Here is a 19,043-nt window from a genome sequence, read left to right on the forward strand (position 1 = left end):
CGTAGGGTCAGGAAGCTTGTTAGATATACCGGCTTTCTTCCCCGATTCCCCAATGTGGTCATATTATAACTTGACTACTGACACCGAGAAATTACACAGCATAAAAACGTCATGACTGTCAAGAATAGTTTAAGGCAGTCATAATATACCAGTTTAATGCGTGAGTAGGCAGACGCTCATATTATGTGATTTATTGGACTCTAGAATGTATCTACAGACGCTCGCGTACCGCAGGCTGTGGCCGCAGCTCCTCCACAACCGTCATCGCTGCTCTTGTGCCCTCTTCAATAGCACCGTCAATGAAGCTCCGCCATCCAAGTGCCCAGTCCGAGTTAGCAAGCACCACATTTCCATGGCGAGATCGAAGCGCCTCTAACGATGTCGAGAGCATCTCTGGAGGGGAAAAGAACCATGCCCCCTTCGCAAATTCGTCCTTGGACCAGTTGTGGAAAACCAATCTCTTTATATCCATATTGCCGGGCGAGAGGCTCTCCACGGCTGTCTTGGTTTGTTTGATATCCTCTTCCGGCTGAATGTGGTTGTGAGAACCACCAAAGCAAACAATGTGCGTGTTCCCTGCTGGTGTTGTTCCGTCACCGATAGCGTAGCAGAGCTTGTTGAAGGGGTACGAGATACCCGTCCATGACCTCATGTCGCGGCTCGCAATTTCTGCGTGGACTTTAACGCATTGGTTGACATGGCCGGTATTTGCTGCGGCTGTGCGCTGCGTACCAAGTGGCGGAGAGATGGTGACTGTGTTTAGCACGTTGAGCGGTATAGTCGAGATAAGACGGGCCCCAGCATAGCGATGGCCTTCACGAGTCGTGACCACCACTTTGGCGCCCTGGTCGTCAATCGACTGTATGGGGCTGTTGAAGGCGTATGACAGGTTTCCTGTCGAGAGCGCCTCTCTAAAGAATCGAAGGGCAAAGCTGGACTGACCCCGCTTGAACTTATAAGAAATCAAGGCGTCCAGACACCCTTGGTATGAGTAGCCGCACAGAGCCCACCAGTGCAGGAACTCGAAGAAACTCGTTGTCGCCAAAGTGCCGCCGCTACAGAGAAGCACAAAGCTCTCTAGAGCGGCTCGCTCACGAGGTGACACGGTATCGGCAATCTGAGTCATACGATCCTTTGCCGACATTTGGTCGTATTGCCGAGCCTCAGGGACATGGAATGAATCATGAGGGAAAGGAACGGCCCGGCGGCCAAGATCTCCATCGACGTCCACGAACTTGTGTAGTGCTGCGGCCAGCAGTTCATCCTGGGGATCTCGTTAGCGTCAAGCTGCCCGTACGCGCAAGCATACTCACCTCTTCCTTGTGGCTCATAATCGCTGGTCCTTGGTTGGTCCGCAGTTCAAAATGGTTGACCCCGCGAGAAAAGTCGAATGAACTCTCCAATTCATTCCGCATCTGGTATCTTGAAATCTCGCGCCAAACATGAGGCTGTCCCCAGTGGACCCAGGTGCCGCCCATTTCGAATGGATATCCTCCGATATCAGACGACCATGACCGGCCACCAATACGGTCACGCGCTTCGAGAAGCAGCACCTTGAGGCCTAGGATATATTAGCCCTCTGCTTTCATTTGTCTTGAATCCGCACTCACCTGCGAGACACGTATCGCGGGCCGCTGTGAGCCCCGAATACCCTGCTCCTACGACAACGACGTCATACTGGCGGGACTCGGGAGAGATATTCGTTGGTGGCGAGATGACACTGATCGAAGGCACGCCCTGGACCAGGCCAGTCTCTGCTGTCCATTGATAACCGTCACGACTAGTCATGGCGAGGGAATCATATACACTCAGATCGAGATAGATGGTTGTCTAATTCCACCCTGCGAAGCGTTGGATTCCATAGTTATATATGTCATCCCGAATTCTACAATGCTGTAAAGCGATAATCCTTTACGCACCGCCGCAAAGACTGCAAGAGGCGGCGCGGAGGGTATGAGGGGCCCACTTGCTAGAACAAGCAAAAAAAGAGAGAACTTCCTGGTGATAAGCGATCAACGGTATTCCCAATTCTGCGTGCCCGAAGACAAATATCGCGCTGTGGATCCTCAAGCTGGCATGGAGGTCGCTGTTATCTTGTTGCGTGGGGCTCAAAATTACCCGATTAGGAGAAAATGGTGAGAAAATTCCAGACGCGACAATGCGAGTCTCGAACATGTTTGGCTATTCTGGTTATGGTTATCTTCGTCGAAACATTAATAGAATAATAATAATATTATGATCAGATTAGAAACACAAAGTGTTTTCTTTTAATGGGTAGCACGTCTGGGTGGAAGTAGATTTATTTCTGGCGATTCTCAAAAAATATATCTTGGGCATATTACATTCACGATTGCTCCTCCACAGATCCGCGAATATAAGGCCCATGATATTGCTTCTTGGCATATATTATCCAGTTAAGACAAGCTACAATTGCCATCACTCCCAGCACCGCAGAAGAATAGTCTGTAAACCAGTTAGCATCACACCGCAGTCCGCACTATAGGAGTAGTAACTCACTCATATTGCTTCCCGTCACAGGCATCACAGTAGGGAAATTATAAAATATCAACACCAAGATTGCAAAACAAACAGTAGTGAGATTGGCAGCCCATCCAACCACAGCTGGCAGTCGAAACTTGCGCGATTCCGGCAACCAGTCACTCGCCCGACGACGATAGAGAAGCAGCAGAGCAGGAAACGCATAGGAGATATGTTGTAGAATCAAGCCCGTGCCAATAAAGGCATTAAATGCCGACGAGGAGCCAAGGTAAATGCACCCAATGATAAACACGACGCTCGCATTGAAGACGAGTGCCCATACGGGGACGTCGAGTCTATCCTGAATCTTGCCAATCCATTTACTGCCCCAGAGCGCCTCATCTCGCGCCAGAGACCATGTCAAACGTGAAGCGGTTTCCTGGGCTCCGATAAGGGCGAATGTCGCTGCAAAACACAAGAGTAAAACAAATACAGTCGCTGCGGTGGATGACCGTGTGGCCTGATACCAGATTTCGTATATTGGGACACTGCAGCGTATACGTTAGCGTCTCGATGGCTGGTAGCATTGATGAGACGGCCGAGTCCTTACCCAGTGGTAGTCTCCACTACGGCTTGCAAATCATGAGTGCAGTATAGCATAGCAATCATGAAGGCGAAGGAAGTCCCAAAGCCAATAGTAAGCGTACTCATCAGAGCCCATGGTACTGCTGTTGCCGCATTACGACAGTCCTCCGCCAGATGTAATGCCCCATCAATACCAGCAAACATGTAGTTCGGCGCGACAAGTCCAGTGAGGAAGGCAACCCCCCCTGAGCTCCATCCGCTATCGTTGAGGAAGGTCTCCCAAACAGTGGTCGATGGCTCGTAGTTGCCCGCGGAGCGAGAGAGACAGGAAATTGTGATGACGAAGAAGGAGGCAAGAGTAATGAAGACTAGACGATGGCTGTCAGCGACAGCTTGGGACTATACGATTGTTGAGTTGACACTTACAGGCAGCATCGTGGATCCAGAGTGACCTTTGGAGGAGACCAATATTGTATAGCATCACCAGTCCATTGATAGCCTGGTATATCAGAAAGTAATGCCACGGCTGAGCATTAAAGTCTGGATAGTAGAACAAAACAATTCCCATAATTTGCTGCGCAGGGATGATAGCAATCCCAGTGCAGATGGCAATCCAGGCGAACATATTCGCAATTCCACAGGCGTAGCTCTTGTACCGGGTCAGTATGCAAAAGTCAGGAAATCTGGATAGAGAACTATACCATCACCCGTCTCGCCCGTCTGGGAGCTAAAATGGAAGTCCAGTGATACTGTCCACCGGCCGTGGGATATACACTCGCCAACTCTCCCAATGAAAGCACACAGGCTCCAACCAGAATGAACATAGCAATGAGCCCATAGGTGAGAGTCACCGGCCCTCCTTGAACAGTCGCTAGAGCTACAGTGGCTGCAACGCCGGCCCAGCTGTCGCAGATAATCCAACTGGCAGAAATCGTTTGCAAAGGAGTCATCCGTCGGCTGCCCTCAGTTCGCAGCGTCACCCCTTCGATGCGGGACTGCTCGATCGCAGTCTCTTCCTGAAATGACTCTTCTACAGGTTTTCATTAAATTCAGTCAGATGAAGAACTGTTAGCGCCATGGCCTCTTGACTCACCTATCTTAATATCCATACTCGATTCCATAGTTGGGGTATCTTCGGGGCGTTCAGGTTGCTGAATAGACAGTTCTATGGGTGATGGAAAGGAAGCAAACTAGCTTGTTATAAGACTTTGTTTCCTAACTAAAGACTACAACAGGAGTGATACACTACCAGAATAGATAAGGCAGGATATAGATACAGCGCGTGGGAACCAGAATGCGGGGTAGATAATGGAATTACTTTAAACGGCAAAAAACAAGAAATTACCAGCAGGCCGACTCTAATAGACTTAAACTGGTTCTGCTCAGCCCCTTAATAGGGCAGATCCCCCGCCATTGACTAGGTCCAGCCGCCACTACGTGCCGATAAAGGGCCAGGCCAACGGCGCATCATGTGTCAGCTCCGTAGCGCAGAGAGTATTCCGCTACCCACAGATAAGGTTGGTTCCGCGTCATTCCAGCCTAGTCTGGGAACCACCTTAGGAGACGATACGAGCCGGTGGCGCTGCAGATAGCCTGAGTTGCCGAATCCAGCAATAATGTGAGAAACCTTATCAGGCGCCTGTCCATCATCCCCGCAGATCCATAGCATAAAAATTTCTACGACGCCAGACCTGGGCATACTCCGGACTCTTTATTGGCTTCAAGATATCCGTAGAAACCGTCTAATAGCTCTGATTCGGTTCCGACTTGTATCTGTTTCACGCTCATGAACCTACCAAATTGGACCCAAGCTCAACATACGTGACTATTTATAATTGTTACTCAGCGTCTTCGCTTGGTCTTTGTTATCTGGGTGACTCTTGGTTACCGAATACGAGTTGGATTTACGAAGCGTAATTCGTTTGCCTGATATTAGTGTCGACAGTAACCAGGTCTATATCAGTTTACCTCATATTACATCAAGTCATTCAGTTGCTGCTGACATACGCTTCAGCAGGGATGCAAAAGATTGTCCACTTCACGATTGAAATGCGTAAAGGGTGTCAAACCACCGAGCAGATGTGGGTCAGTGTCTCCCATTTCAAGCGAGGGTGTATTGAATATATCAGATCCCAGAACCCATGGCGAAGGTGACGGTATATTGGAAATAAGTGGCTCCGAGCAATTGGGGCTATCACCGACACTGGAGCCCACCATACCATAATCAAGCATTGTCCAAAGCGCTATTATTGCTGCGTCGTACATCTCGTCTGTTATGCAGGCGGGATCTAGGAGCGAGGAAAACATATGTGCCTGAGCGTGGAACTCACGGAGTCGGACGGTCTAGAAAAAGAGGGTTAACGACAGGGAAACAACAAAAGAAGTTCAAACATACCATGTTTGCCGCGTGAGACCATGTCCCCGCTAACCGTTCAAGTGTGTTGAGACTGTCATGAAAGCGTTGTAAAGTACCTGCCGATCCCCGGTCGTTTCTGGATGCCTCGTAGTGGAACGTTAAAGACTGTATCCCCCCTACAACGACGATACAGTATGCGTAGAATGATGATTGCAGGGGAAAGCCTGCCTCGCTCGCCCCGCGCACCAAGTCTAGTAGCTCGTTGGCGTGCTCGCTCCCCGCCTGTAAGACACGCAGAATAAAGCTGGTGGGCACTTTCGACCCAAAGGGCCTCAAGCGCAGCCGCGAGAGGAACGGATGGTTGAGTAAACAGTGGCAGAGGTGAAACAGAGTATGAGCGAATACTACCTGCTCTGCTTCTGACTTGTGCGTTGATTCCTTGTCACGAAGCGTATCAACGATAGAGAGCCGTCTGCTCCTGGAGTAGGATTCCATCAGCAGCAAGGACGAGTTGATCTTAGAGAACTCTGAATTCGTGTCCCACGGCGGCGTTTTATCGGGGTTACACTCTCGGTGGACATATCTAGTGCAGCGTCCAAAGATAGATGCCATCAAGATTACTAGTCCGAATGGACTAGGAGGCTGATCGTGGTCGATTTTTGAGTCCCAGCTGAGGAGCTCGTGCAGGGTATGCGTTTTCTGTACTTGCCCAGCCTGGAGCGTTTCTTCATCGCATGGAAGACGAACATGGCAATCCTCGTCGTGAATGCACAGCGGCCTGGATTTTCCACATGAAATGAGCCTGTCAAGTAAATACCCTGACCAGAAGACCCGCCGGCGCTCCTCCTGTTCAGGAAATGATAGTGCGTCGGAAGGATCCATCATCAGGCGTAGGTCCTGGGATATGCGCGCGGCAACGCCAACTTTGAGCCAGGCAGAACTGACGTGACCCGCTGGGATAGATTGTCAGATAACCGACTTTGTATTAAGATGGTGATTGTAGATGAGGATCCAGCCTACCCGTATAGTCCACAATCGCAAGCAAGTTCACGGCTTGTACAACCTCAACGCTCAAATTATCCGCCACTGTGAGATGCTCGGTGAGCACCGACATCCATGACCCTTTGGAGTACACTTCGGTCGCTTCTTGCTTTTGTCCTTCGTAATAATCGTGCGTGGAAAAGCGAACAGCGGACGCTAGTACCGCGAGAAGCAGGCAGTTTGGCACGAGCCCCATTTCGAGTTTCCGCCGGAAGGCGGCCTCTTGAATATATGAGTATGGGCGGTTGTGAATGTGGTCAAAGAATGTTTGGATGACGGATTGCAACACTGAGGAAGGAGGAACGGTGCTGGTTCGGTGGCAGCATGTCAGTCGACTGTCGTTCGGGGTGCAGGCCAGCTTACCACTGCTCGTCGCTGAAGCGTAGAGGGGACGATGAAGTCAGAGAAATTCCGATATCAGCTGGCGACGTTCTGCGAGAAGGAAGGAGAGCGGGTTCAGTATTCTGCTGCGGAGAAGAGTCAAGAGACGTCGACATACAGGGACTGGGGAACGGCGCGGTCGCTGAGCTCGGCCAGACGCGACTCGAGCATATTGATCCGTTGCAGAATCGCGCTCTGGCACTACGTCAGATATAAAATAGTAATGAGAAGGAATAGGGAAGAACCAACGTTATCGTGCGCGGGTGCCGGCGGGTGAGGCACAGCGCTGGAGTCGCCAATGGTCATCGAGTACGGCTCATATACGCAGCGCTTACGGCTGCGACGACAGTGAAAGCATACAGGTCGCTCTCCGGAGCATTTTGTCTTGCGACGTCTACCAATGACAATCTCAGGCGTTAGCAAGAAGAGCGCCAGCGGAGCAACCCGTAGCATGGGGCAGCGGTCACGCACCGGCAACTGGCACAAGCCTGGCGGATGCGCTTGGTAATACCGGCATTCAGTCGATCTGAATCGTGTTCCATTATGGTGGCTGAGATTATGATGGGCATGTACAGGAGAGTGCCGGAGGGGCAGGGGGTGAGAGGAGAAGGGAGTGTTTGCAAGGAAGCAAAAGGACCTTGGACTGACCACCCAGTCGAGACACTCAGTTAGTGCGGGGATAGACCCACAATTAACTTGCAATAATCCAAGAAAACAAATTATAATTGGTTGCTATAGTGTGTGCTCCACGTCCCCGGATGTGCGGAACCGGGGGCGGCCCCGAGTCCCAGAGTGCACTACGGATATTTATAAAGTGATGAATTCTGCCACAGCTACAGCTTAGCTGAATCCACCCTTCGCAGTGTATACGCATCCCAATCCACTGAACGTTTAGCCTGGAACTCCTTGACACCGTGAGCCCCATCCCCATCCGGCCGCATCATGCCGTCAAATAGAGCCCTGATCCCTTTCGCCTGTTCCTCCTTTCCCCCATGCGCCCAAGCCAGGCGGATGAGCTCTTTCGACATGCGAGAGGCCTCAGGAGAGGCAGCCTTGAGCTGGGTAAGGAATTGGTCGAGCAGACCCGGCAGTGCCTCTGCGTTGTCTGCGAGCTCAACTACCAGCCCGCGTGCCTTCAACTCGCCGGCTGACACTGGCCTTGCAGAGAGCATCGCCTCCCGCGAAAGAGCAATTCCAAATTCTCGAATGACGTACTTGGAGATGGTGGCTGGACAAAGACCCAGCTTGACCTCGCTGAGCGTTACACTCGCAGCCCTAACTGCAAAGCGCATATCGCAGGCGAAGGCCAGTCCAACGCCGCCCCCGAATGCGGGTCCATTCAAACACGCAATAGTGACCTTGGGGGACTGGTCAATGGCTTCAAAGAGATTTGTCAGTCGGTCAAACTGCGCATTGCTGCTGGAGCCCCCCTGACCCACTGCGGTGCTTCCCTTGCCCAGATCCATCCCGGTGCAGAAGAACTTGCCACTTCCAGTCAGGATAATTCGTGAAATGGTCGCATCTCGTCCGGCATTCGTGACAGCCTCTGTAAGATCTTGCGCCATTATGGCCGTGAGAGCATTTCCATTCTTGGGTCTATTCAAGTTGATCCTCAGATTGACCCCCGACCGGAACAGCTGCAGACCCTCTGTTTGCTTGACGAGCTTCCACGAGACTGAAACTTTGGGTGATTTGGGAACAGCCGTTTGCTTGCGCATTGCCCACAATGCTGCACCTGCTCGACTGCTGTTTGCGATAGATAGCTGCCTCGAGATCCATTCTCCAGTTTCGACTAGCTTTGACAGATCTACTCCTGTGTGGATCCCCGACCGTTCGAACATATATACTAAATCCTCGCTGGCCACGTTTCCCTTCGCTCCAAGCGCAAATGGACATCCTCCGAGTCCAGCAACGCTACTGTCAAACATCCTCAATCCGCACTTGTACGCTTCCCACACATTTGCAACCGCGCCGCCGTAAGTGTCGTGAAAGTGGCCGGCCAGCATCTCCAAAGGTACCCCATTATCTTGTAGATATGTTATCAGCCAGCGCACGTCGGCAGGAGTGCCAATTCCCAAGGTGTCACCAAGACTAACTTCGTAGCAGCCTGCATCTAGGAGGGCTTTTGTGCACCGGAGAACAGAGGAGGGCCGTGTCGGACCGTCGTAAGGGTCTGCGAAAATACACGAAACGTAACTATAAATAATCAGACAAGTAAATATTAGCACAATGATGATAAGCTCGAGAACACAGGAACCGTATACCCTCGCACCGAAAGCCCTGCGCTGGCTGCCCTAGAGGCCACTTGTCGAGCTCTCTCGAGTCCTTCGTCGACGGTACAGTTGATGTTCGCTCTGCTAAATCCCTCGGTCGCACTGATAAACACCGCAACTTCTTTGATGCCATTGTGTAGTGCTCTCTCTAGTCCCTTGAGATTGGGAACTAGGACCGGTAGTCGCAGTTTAGGATTCTTTAGGAGTTTTTGGATGTCGGCATTCTGTACTACCACCTGTGCATCGGCAAGCTGTGGAATTGCACGGGGAGAAACAAATGAAGTCAGCTCGATAGTCTGCAGCCCAGCATCACGCAGTCGACGAATGAGGTCCAGCTTGATGGTGCTGTCGATCGACTGTGGGATGTTCTGGAGGCCATCTCGCGGGCCCACCTCCACGATTCGCACTGTTTTGGTCGAGTTCTGCATCTTGACTTAGGTATCAGCATCAAAAAAGAGAGGCTTATGCAAGCCTTAATGTGGTTTTGCCCGGTCCGGGGTGACTGTAGCGTTCATAGAGTGTGGGCTTACTGGACCCCTGGGCTATCCGACGTCGGACCGACAGCTGATCTACGGTATGTAACATTTTACTGTCTACAGAATATACGAAATCAAATGAACTTTGCATTTCAATTTCTATAGGCGCGCCCTCAGTTTCCGCTGTGCAACCAGGCGGTTCCCAATGTCCCTGAGCAGGTGCTTCTGATGCTTGCCACTGCCAGTCTTGGGGAAGTCGTCGCCCACTGCTACATCACCAATCCAGAAGACATGCTGCGGAGCTTTATGTCTGCCCAAATTGCCCCCAACCCACTGCTGGATCTCTGTGTCTTGCACTCTCTGGCATCCTGGCGTCAGTTTCAGAAAACAGCCCACAACTTCGCCGTACTTCTCGTCCTTGATTCCTACTACACTCGCTTCCGTGATGGAGTCATGGGCAACCAGGCGGTCCTCAATCTCTCTTGGGAATATGTTCTCTCCTCCTGGTAAGATAATTAGCTAGTAGCTCTACTTAGTTTCTTGTATGCTCACCGCGGATTATCAGATCTTTGATACGCCCAGTGATGTGGCCATATCCTCCTTCATCAATCATCACCTCGTCGCCAGTATGCATCCAAAGCATGCCATTCGCGTCGTATTTCATCACTTCCCTCGTTTTCTCCTCATTCTTCCAGTATCCCTTCTGCAGCGCATAGCCACCAACACATAACTCCCCTCTCTGCCCCTGAGGAACAATCTTCCCCTGTTTATCCACCACCTTCGCAACCGTATGTGGCATAACGCGCCCAATTGTAGAGATCCGCTTGTTCTCAGGATCATCCAGCGAGGTAATAAAATTTACCGGACTCGTCTCCGTCATGCCGTAGGCGATCAGCATTTTGTCGACACCCATGCGTGCCCGGATCTCATTCATGAGAGTTTGAGAGACTGGTGAGCCCGATGCCAGTCCCGTACGCAGTCGACGTGGCTTCTGGCCTGTCTTAGTGAGGATTTCCAGCTCGGATATGAACATTGTCGGTACGCCTAGGAGAACCGTCGCGTCCTCAGCCATTAGAGCTTCGACAACGCAACTTGCATTGAAGTGATCCGAAGGGAAGATGATCGAGGCACCGTAGCAAAACGATGCGAGGAAACCCATGACAAGACCGAAACAATGGAATAGGGGTGGACCGCAGCAGACGACGTCGGACGGAGTCAGGCGCATGGCATTGCCCACGAAGCGTGCATTGTTGAGAATGTTTCTGTCTTGTTAATACCAGCCTTGCAAAGAGAATGGGGAACATACATGTTTGTCAACATCGCTGCCTTTGGTAAGCCGGTCGTTCCTGTACATAATGTCAGCTTGGGGGGACTTATCAATCAGAAGGCGCGTACCGGATGTGAACTGGAGATTGAGAACATCTTCTGGCGCAAGCGATGCTTGTGCCTGGAACAGTGCCTTCTCCACATCCCCTGAGGGTTTCGGTCGCAGAAACTTGCTGTATGTGTGCAAAATCTCGCTAGCAGGGCTTAGCTTTTCTGTTCTCAAGAGGACAATATACTGCAATTCCGACAATGTAGGATTCTTCGAGCTTCGATCCTGAAGATTTTCAACATGCCCCATCAGACTCCGCGTCCCGATTTTTGGCGCAATAAACACGGCCTTGCAAGCTATAGGTATACCACCATTAGTTCGTAGTTCTAGAAGAGCAGCGTGGATAATGGGATCGTACAGCTGCGATAAACCGCATTCCTCAGCTCATCCGGAGTATACGTGTTGTTCAGAACAACCACCGGACACCCAATTCGTGCCGCACCAAGGAAGATCTCGATATACTCGTAGCTGTTTCCGTCCATGATCCCGATGCATTCGCCGTGGAGCAGTCCCGCACTAAGCAGCGCCTTTGCGACAACCCGGCTTCGCTCGGCGAGTTGGTAATACGAGAGCCGTGTCGATTGCCATGGAACAATAAGTGCCGTCCGGTCGGGGTATGATGCCTCTTGCTGGTCGATTACGTTGCATAATGTCTTATCGAGCCAGAGGGGAGGCTCTTTTGGGCCGTGGACGAGAGAAAGCTGGGCGGACATTTTGGTGACAGTGGCAGCGAGTCTAAAAACTGACTTGATAGATCATTACACTGCAATCCACTCCATAGAGCCAATACTCCATTTATGGCACATGGCCTATACCCAAGAAAAGGACGTGGAGTCGCTCTGGGCCGATCCCCCGGAGGTCTGCCGGGCCATCGGTCCGACACGATCAGCACGAACAGAGCTCACCAGGTTCTACAATTAATTCATTATTCCGTAGGTACTGTGATTCTCAGTGACTATACTTTGGGATATACCGCTTGCCATGGCGACAGAATCGACATACCCAGTTATATCCTCCCGCCTGGACCTAAGGGCCAAGCATCTGCAACAGAACAAGGCCGACTGGGGCGACATCCTTATTCGCTTTGAGGAAGCTTTGAAGCATGTTGCCGCTGAGGGAAATGAGGTCTCTCTAAATCGTCATCAATCAAGGGGACAGCTATTACGTGCGTGACGCTTGCTTCCGTTTGTCCTGCACCGTTCGACTAATCCGGGCACAGCAAGAGATCGAGTGGCACTTCTTCTAGACCAAGACACGCCATTTCTGGAACTCGGTGCCTTTGCAGGATTTGAGAACCCTAATTCAACGCCGTGTGCGAACCTGATTGCTGGAATTGGCAATGTTAGGTGCGCATACGTCATTCTCCCTAGTATTGTTTGGCGTGCTGATGAGCATAGTGGCCGGCCGTGTCTCCTTATGTCCCACATACCAACGCAAAGTGGAGGCGCGTGGAATGAGATGACTGGTTAGTTGGTATCTCAGACTCTATGTTTTACAGTCTGACTTTCGCAGTTCTTAAAGTAAACCGCATGATGGAAATTGCGTTTGAAAACGACTTGCCCCTGATCTCACTCGTGCAATCGGTACTCCCACTAGCCAATAACATACAGGCAACCTGATCTGACATCTATAGGCCGGGGTCTTTCTCCCCCAGCAGTTCCGCGTCTTCCACAAGGGAGGTCAGCTCTTCCGGGACCTGGCGGTGCGCACGCAGCACGGAAAGCCATCCTGTGCCATTGTCTTTGGCTCCTCTACAGCGGGGGGAGCTTATCATCCTGCGCTGTCAGACTATACCATTTTCGTGGAGAACCAGGCGCAGGCTTTCCTGGGAGGACCCCCTCTTGTGAAAATGGCTACAGGAGAAGTTATTGGCGCCGAAGAGTTGGGAGGAGCGAACGTCCACGCGACAGTCACGGGTCTGGCCGACCAAATTGCCATTGACGAGTATGCCTGACGGATATAATGAAGTTTGTCCCCTGCATCCTGCTAATTATACGCAGGTTCGACGCCATCGTGAAGGCTCGAGAGTGGGTTTCAACCCTACGAGAGCGAGCAGTGCCTCTCCATAGCTTATTATCGCCTGCTGAGCCCCGATATCCAGCCCAGGACCTCCTTTATCTTGTTAATCCTGATATTCGGAAGCCGTTCGACATGTTGGAAGTGTTGTTGCGGATTGTTGATGATTCGCGCCTGTCCATGTTCAAGCCCAAGTACGGCACGAACATGATCAACGCGTGGGCTCATATTCTAGGTACAGCAGCGGATGCTGTATCCCATTTGCGTGTGAACGAGTCGCTAACTGCGGGATACAGGATTTCCCGTGGGAATCGTCGCAAATCAAATCTCCGTCATCAATCCTAATGAAGCCGCCAAAACCGCGCAGTTCATTCGGATGTGCAACCAGGAGTAAGTCTTTCTCAGTGGCCCAGTGCATCTTGCTGATTATGCTAGAAACACTCCCATCATTTTTCTCCACAACGTCACCGGCTTTATGGTCGGAGCCAAGGCCGAGCACGCCGGCATCATCAAGATGGGCGCTCAGCTCGTCTCGGCTGTGAGCTGCTCTACTGTGCCTCACATCTCCATCATCGTAGGCGCGTCCTACGGAGCCGGTAATTATGCCATGTGCGGAAGAGCCTATAAGCCTCGCTTCATCTTTACCTGGCCCACGGGCCGGTGCAGCGTCATGGGCCCAGATCAGCTATCCGGGGTAATGGAGACTGTGCAGCTTCAGAGCGCCAAGTCTAAAGGTAAGGTCCTGGAGCCGACCTTGCTGAAGAAACAGGTAGAGAGTTTCCGCCAGAGTGCGGCGCGGGATAGTGAGTGCTACGCGACCAGTTCCATGCTCATTGATGATGGCATCATTGACCCGAGGGACACGAGGGACGTTCTAGGGATGTGCCTCGAGGTCGTCAATTTGAATGGGGTCAAGGGAACGGAGACACATCATCTTTTAGCTAGAATTTAGGTCTTGTAGCTTTTCTATCTAGTATATAGTCTCGTCGAATTTGAACGCTTGCCCCTATCCTTACTTTAACAACGCCCCTCCAATATCGAACCTCAGATCGACAAAGTACTATTCCTCCCCAGAGAATGGGCCACCTCCTGTCGTTCCGGAGTGGAGAATGGTGATGGTCGATCTGGAGACGGTCCGACGAGAATGCGGTCCGATATCCGATGTCCGAGGTGCTATCCAAGACTAAGTAACATAGCACCTTACACTTGCAGTGAAATCAAATAGATATCGTCAGGACACATCTGAGTTACAGTCGCATATTTTCTACTATTGTGCTTCCATTATGGCAAATCCCTCCCTTAACGGCGAGACCGTCCACGCGGCACCCTTACGGCCGCCACTCTACGTCGCCCCATCACCATTAGGCGAGGATGGCCGACCGATAATCAAGAAGGTCTTGATTGCAAACCGCGGCGAGATCGCCTGTCGTATTATTCAGACGTGTCACAAGCTCAACATAGCTACCGTCGCGGTCTACGTCAATGAGTATGTTCTCCCTTTTTGCATGAAGACACGTTGTCGCTAACAGAAGCAGAGACACATCATCTCGCCATATTAGAGATGCAGACGAGGCCATTAATATTGGAAGCATTGATCAATGCCCTCGCAATCCGTTCCTAGATGGAGAACTCCTTATCCGCACCGCTCTGTCTGTAAACGCGGACGCCATCCATCCCGGATACGGCTATCTCAGTGAGAACGCTGAGTTTGCTCGGTCCATCCGCGACGCAGGAATGATATTCATCGGGCCAAGTGATACCGCCATGTCCACTTTGGGCAACAAGCGTGCGGCAAAAGAGTACCTCAGCAAGCATGCGCCAGATGTCCCCCTAATACCTGGCTACGTAGGATCAAGCCAAGACGCACCGGAGCTTAGTAGGATTGCTGCACAGATCGGCTTTCCTGTCATGCTCAAGGCGTCTGCTGGCGGTGGTGGCAAGGGAATGCGAATCATCCGGGAAGCTGGACAGTTGCAAGCCGAGTTGGAGCGGGCACAGTCTGAGGCCCTGCGTTCTTTCGGATCCGCCGATTGTATTCTTGAGATGTACGTTGAGAGCAGCAAACATGTTGAGATTCAGCTACTGGGAGACTCGTATGGAGAGGTTGTCTCGTTCTTCGAGCGCGATTGTTCAGTGCAACGACGACATCAGAAAGTCATCGAGGAAACGCCGTGCACCTTTCTGACGGAGAAGACGAGGCAAGAGATGAGTGCTACCGCTGTGCGCATTGCCAAACTCCTTGGCTACGAAAATGCTGGCACCGTTGAATTCGTCGTCGATGCTGTGACTGGCAAGTTCTATTTCCTCGAAGTCAATGCCCGTCTCCAGGTCGAGCATCCCATCACGGAGGAGGTGACAGGCGTGGACTTGGTCTCGCTGCAGCTCTATGTAGCTGCAGGGGGAAGTCTACGTGCTCTACCTGCGCTCCAAGGCCTCACCCAACAAGGTCACGCAATCGAATGCCGCCTCTGCGCCGAAGATCCACGCAAGAACTTCTTCCCTGAGCATGGCAAGATCCATTTGTGGCTGCCAGCATCCGGCGTGCTGGGGCCAGGCCGTGATGTTCGCTACGAGGCTGCAGTACAGTCAGGCTCCTCAGTCTCGATATATTTCGACTCTATGATTGCGAAGATTGTCGTCTGGGCACCGACAAGAGCCCTCGCTATAGAGAAAATGGTCAAAGTCCTCGCGCATACAATCTGCGCTGGTGTCCAAACCAATCAGCTTCTGATGCAGCGATGCCTCCTGCATAAGGCATTCCATAACCCTGCATACACAACGTCTTTCCTCAGCTTACATCTCGATGAGCTACTTCACGAGCCTGGTGGCCTAATTGCTGAGATACGCAAGTCCCTGCCGATAGTCCCGGCAGTTGCTCTGCGTCACCTGGCCGCCTTATCTGCGTCTCAAAAGCGTCCTTTTCAGAATGTGCGGCGGCGCTTCCGAAATCAGCACCATGACCCGGTCAATCTGCAGTATGATGTCGTTACCATGGTCGACTGGCCGTACTCTCTACCGGAGACAGACCCGACGACACCACTCATGTGCGTCTGGACCCCGGATAACACCGGGCCATCCGCCACTCAAGAAGCACACCTGCTTGCTATTCCTGAGATTGATACCTCAAACGACGTCAAAAAGCCTGCGGGGACAAGTGCACGCTACCAGAAAGTTAGCAAAGTGCTGCGAGATGATCTAGTAAATCTCTCAGGCACACGGTACGCCGTGAAGATTGAGTCATGGAAGCCTGCGGAGGGGGACCCTGCACTCAAGGAATCATGGCTATCAAGCACCTTGGAAATCAGTATCAATGGAACGAAGCTCCTCGCCTACGTATCCGTGGCTATCAATCGACTCGAAGCCCTCGCAGGGTGTCTCAATCGCACGCAGACTGTGTTCTGCCATATTCCAGCGATTGGAGCGTCCGTGGAGTTCAAGCGTGACACCTCTTTATCCTTTGTCGAGAGCACGCGTGCTGCCGCTAGCGGTGAGAACAATCAGGAGCAGAGGACTGTGACTGCGCCGATGCCGTGTAAGGTGCTGTCAACGCTCAAGAAGAACGGGGAGCAGGTCAAATCAGGAGACATTGTAATGGTGATCGAGAGCATGAAGATGGAGGTGACGATCAGTGCCTCTGCAGATGGTCAGTTTGAGACAAATTGGAAGGAGGGTGATGCTGTTGAGGAGGGAAAGACTCTGTGTACTGTTAAGTAATATTTAGCATTCGTTCAATTTAATATGCTTAACGAGTTCTGGTTGTCGGATGGGGCCACTGTTTCCCGTCAATGTCGTTCTGCAATGGCTTACAGCAGGATCAGTACGTGTTTGTATACAGGTAGTCACGATACACGCAAGTCTCTTCTATTTGTTACCCATTATGACCTAATATCTACAACTTGCTCAACTTTCCCATTGCCCTGATTTCCTGGTTCACGGCCAGCTCCGACAGAATCTCCTCGCTCCCACCCCCGACAACCATAACCCGAACATCGCGACTGATCTGCTCAATTCGAGCCCCCCGGCCGTTCTTCGAGTACCCGAGACCCCCGAGGACCTGTTGGGCTTCCCTATTTACCATCTCCAGGGTCCGTCCCGCAAGGACCTTAAGGTTGGCAAACAGGCCTCCCATTGCCGCGTCGGTGTGATTGGCCTTTGCTGTCTCCGCCATGTACACGAGTTGCTCCATCCATGCATATGCTGAGTCGAGACTTCGTCCCATTGCTGCGAACTTGGCCCGGATCACCTGGTTCTCGATAAGCTTCTTACCGAACGTCTCGCGGGTTATGGCGTGACGATAAGCATCTTCCGCACAGACGCGAGCCATCCGCAGCGATGTACAAGCAAGCCAGAGACGTTCGTGGTTAAAGTCTATCCATGTCAGGCACGACAACTGGTGGTAGGGTAGTCGCAGGGCATACTGTTCATGATAATGGGAAACCCTTTGTTTTCTTCGCCGAGAAGGTTGGACACGGGCACCTCAACGTCGTCAAATTCGATATACGTAGACCCTTCATGAATGCGTCAGTTCAGGATAGTTCTCGCACATGTAGACTACATGCATACCGCTGGCAAGGACACCCGAGTTGTCAATCTTCCTGCGCGTTACGCCGGACGCATTGAGTGGAATCACCAGGGCCGACACCCCAGCGATACCCTCGCCTCCTGTCCGCACAGCAGCTGTACAATAATCTGCAAAAATACCGTTGGTAATCCACTTCTTCGCCCCGTTCACGATATACTTGTCACCGCGGCGTTCTGCGGTCGTGGTGATGCCCGCAACATCGGATCCAGCTGTCCCAATTAGCCCACAGCATAAAACTATGCGTAGATAAGAGTACGAACCATCCGGCTCTGTAACACCCAGACAAAATCGTGTCTTCCCACTTAGCATATCGGGCAGGAATCGGTTCTTTTGCTCTTCATTCCCAAAGTTGATGACAGGCGGCCCGCCAATTGAATTGCCACATCCCAGTGCCCAGATAACACCAAGATAGCCGCATCGCGCAATCTCGTCGATGACAATCAAGTCGTGGAAGCCGTCCCATTCTTCGGCTTTGATTCCCGCAGGGAGCTTCTGGCCACGCAGATAGTCCGTGGCTAGGGGAAATGGGGTGGCCGCTGTATATCCAAGCGCAGCGTGGCGCTGGTACACCTGTGCAACGTTAGGAATGCATATTATCAAGGACTTCAGAGTGTGTTGAGTACATACTTCTACAGGAACGGAACCCTTCTTTTCCCATTCGTCACAATATGGGGCTATGTGGGTGTCGATATACGACCGGGCTTCCTTTTGCAGGCGTCGGTGGGACTCCTTGTAGTAGGGGCTGTACCTCCGGTTAAGCCAGAGAGGGTCGGCGAAGGGAAGACTTGATGATGACATGGTGTGGAGAAATGCGTATCTTTTGCTAAAGGTATATGTAGACTGTGTGAGGTTATTGTTTTCGTTATAAACTATATAGGATATGTCTATTTTGCTCGATGCTGTCGGTCCGTGGACGCCGACCATCGGACCGCATGCCGAAGGACTCTGGATTATGTTGCTGAGAAGGCTCGGTCGATGCCTGCCAACGCTATTCAGCTTATCTAAGTATTATTGCGATATAGTTATTACATAGTTAGTCCGATGTTACACTCGTAGATAATTTACCCGGTTCTACACAGACCGGCAGAGTAGTTGGGGTACCACCATAATCCACCAACTACGGCCCAACCATCTGCGTATAAATTCAAACCCCATGGTGGCCTCAATGCTAAGTACAACTCTCTCTCCTCAATAACTTGACGCAGCTTCGCGCCCGACCCGGCCTCTTGCAGCGATAGATTCCCAAGTCTCCGAGGAAGCCCTTGCCTGACAGTCCTCATAGTAGAGCCAGGAGAAGGAGTTCCACAGTTCACCTTAATCCTAAACATATTCAGGTAGGTCATATAATTGCGGGAGACCCCAACGTAAAATTCTGGCCCTGGGTCTGGCATCAAATGTGGTGCAGTTCATGCAATTTGGCGCAAGCCTCAGTTCCAAGGAACGCGAGATCGCATTCTACCTACGGAGTTTGTTTGCGAGA

General features: G+C 51.6%; 8 protein-coding genes across 8 annotated transcripts, besides 1 other annotated feature; 2 read left to right on the forward strand and 6 right to left on the reverse strand.

The window, feature by feature from the left end:
- Positions 1-19,043: part of a sequence feature (contig 1.93 620..340023(-1)) that runs on past both edges of the window.
- Positions 212-1,788, reverse strand: ANIA_05276 (flavin monoamine oxidase family protein; the record flags this gene model as incomplete). Its single annotated transcript, XM_657788.1, has 3 exons — positions 212-1,264; positions 1,314-1,561; positions 1,611-1,788. 3 exons carry the CDS (start codon positions 1,786-1,788, stop codon positions 212-214), a joined length of 1,479 nt encoding a protein of 492 aa, XP_662880.1.
- ANIA_05275 (uncharacterized protein) lies at positions 2,345-4,184 on the reverse strand (the record flags this gene model as incomplete). Its single annotated transcript, XM_657787.1, has 6 exons — positions 2,345-2,463; positions 2,518-3,026; positions 3,089-3,431; positions 3,490-3,712; positions 3,765-4,093; positions 4,157-4,184. The coding sequence occupies 6 exons, from the start codon at positions 4,182-4,184 to the stop codon at positions 2,345-2,347; spliced, it is 1,551 nt and encodes a 516-aa protein (XP_662879.1).
- Positions 5,074-7,383, reverse strand: ANIA_05274 (uncharacterized protein; the record flags this gene model as incomplete). Its single annotated transcript, XM_657786.2, has 7 exons — positions 5,074-5,406; positions 5,459-6,372; positions 6,440-6,768; positions 6,824-6,892; positions 6,960-7,042; positions 7,124-7,235; positions 7,313-7,383. 7 exons carry the CDS (start codon positions 7,381-7,383, stop codon positions 5,074-5,076), a joined length of 1,911 nt encoding a protein of 636 aa, XP_662878.2.
- ANIA_05273 (protein hlyA) lies at positions 7,675-9,542 on the reverse strand (the record flags this gene model as incomplete). Its single annotated transcript, XM_657785.1, has 2 exons — positions 7,675-9,037; positions 9,106-9,542. 2 exons carry the CDS (start codon positions 9,540-9,542, stop codon positions 7,675-7,677), a joined length of 1,800 nt encoding a protein of 599 aa, XP_662877.1.
- On the reverse strand, positions 9,750-11,678 carry ANIA_05272 (uncharacterized protein; the record flags this gene model as incomplete). The annotated part of the gene is made up of 5 exons (XM_657784.1): positions 9,750-10,093; positions 10,143-10,852; positions 10,897-10,936; positions 10,986-11,261; positions 11,324-11,678. The coding sequence occupies 5 exons, from the start codon at positions 11,676-11,678 to the stop codon at positions 9,750-9,752; spliced, it is 1,725 nt and encodes a 574-aa protein (XP_662876.1).
- Positions 11,947-13,933, forward strand: ANIA_10665 (acyl-CoA carboxylase subunit beta; the record flags this gene model as incomplete). Its single annotated transcript, XM_050612367.1, has 8 exons — positions 11,947-12,130; positions 12,185-12,311; positions 12,363-12,430; positions 12,478-12,548; positions 12,599-12,909; positions 12,966-13,216; positions 13,278-13,371; positions 13,417-13,933. The coding sequence occupies 8 exons, from the start codon at positions 11,947-11,949 to the stop codon at positions 13,931-13,933; spliced, it is 1,623 nt and encodes a 540-aa protein (XP_050468298.1).
- Positions 14,265-16,695, forward strand: ANIA_10656 (uncharacterized protein; the record flags this gene model as incomplete). The annotated part of the gene is made up of 2 exons (XM_050612368.1): positions 14,265-14,467; positions 14,511-16,695. The coding sequence occupies 2 exons, from the start codon at positions 14,265-14,267 to the stop codon at positions 16,693-16,695; spliced, it is 2,388 nt and encodes a 795-aa protein (XP_050468299.1).
- On the reverse strand, positions 16,871-18,361 carry ANIA_05270 (acyl-CoA dehydrogenase family protein; the record flags this gene model as incomplete). The annotated part of the gene is made up of 5 exons (XM_657782.1): positions 16,871-17,349; positions 17,400-17,489; positions 17,545-17,772; positions 17,824-18,133; positions 18,191-18,361. The coding sequence occupies 5 exons, from the start codon at positions 18,359-18,361 to the stop codon at positions 16,871-16,873; spliced, it is 1,278 nt and encodes a 425-aa protein (XP_662874.1).

Source organism: Aspergillus nidulans, chromosome V (genome assembly GCF_000011425.1).
Source record: "Aspergillus nidulans FGSC A4 chromosome V".
NCBI lineage: Eukaryota > Fungi > Ascomycota > Eurotiomycetes > Eurotiales > Aspergillaceae > Aspergillus > Aspergillus nidulans.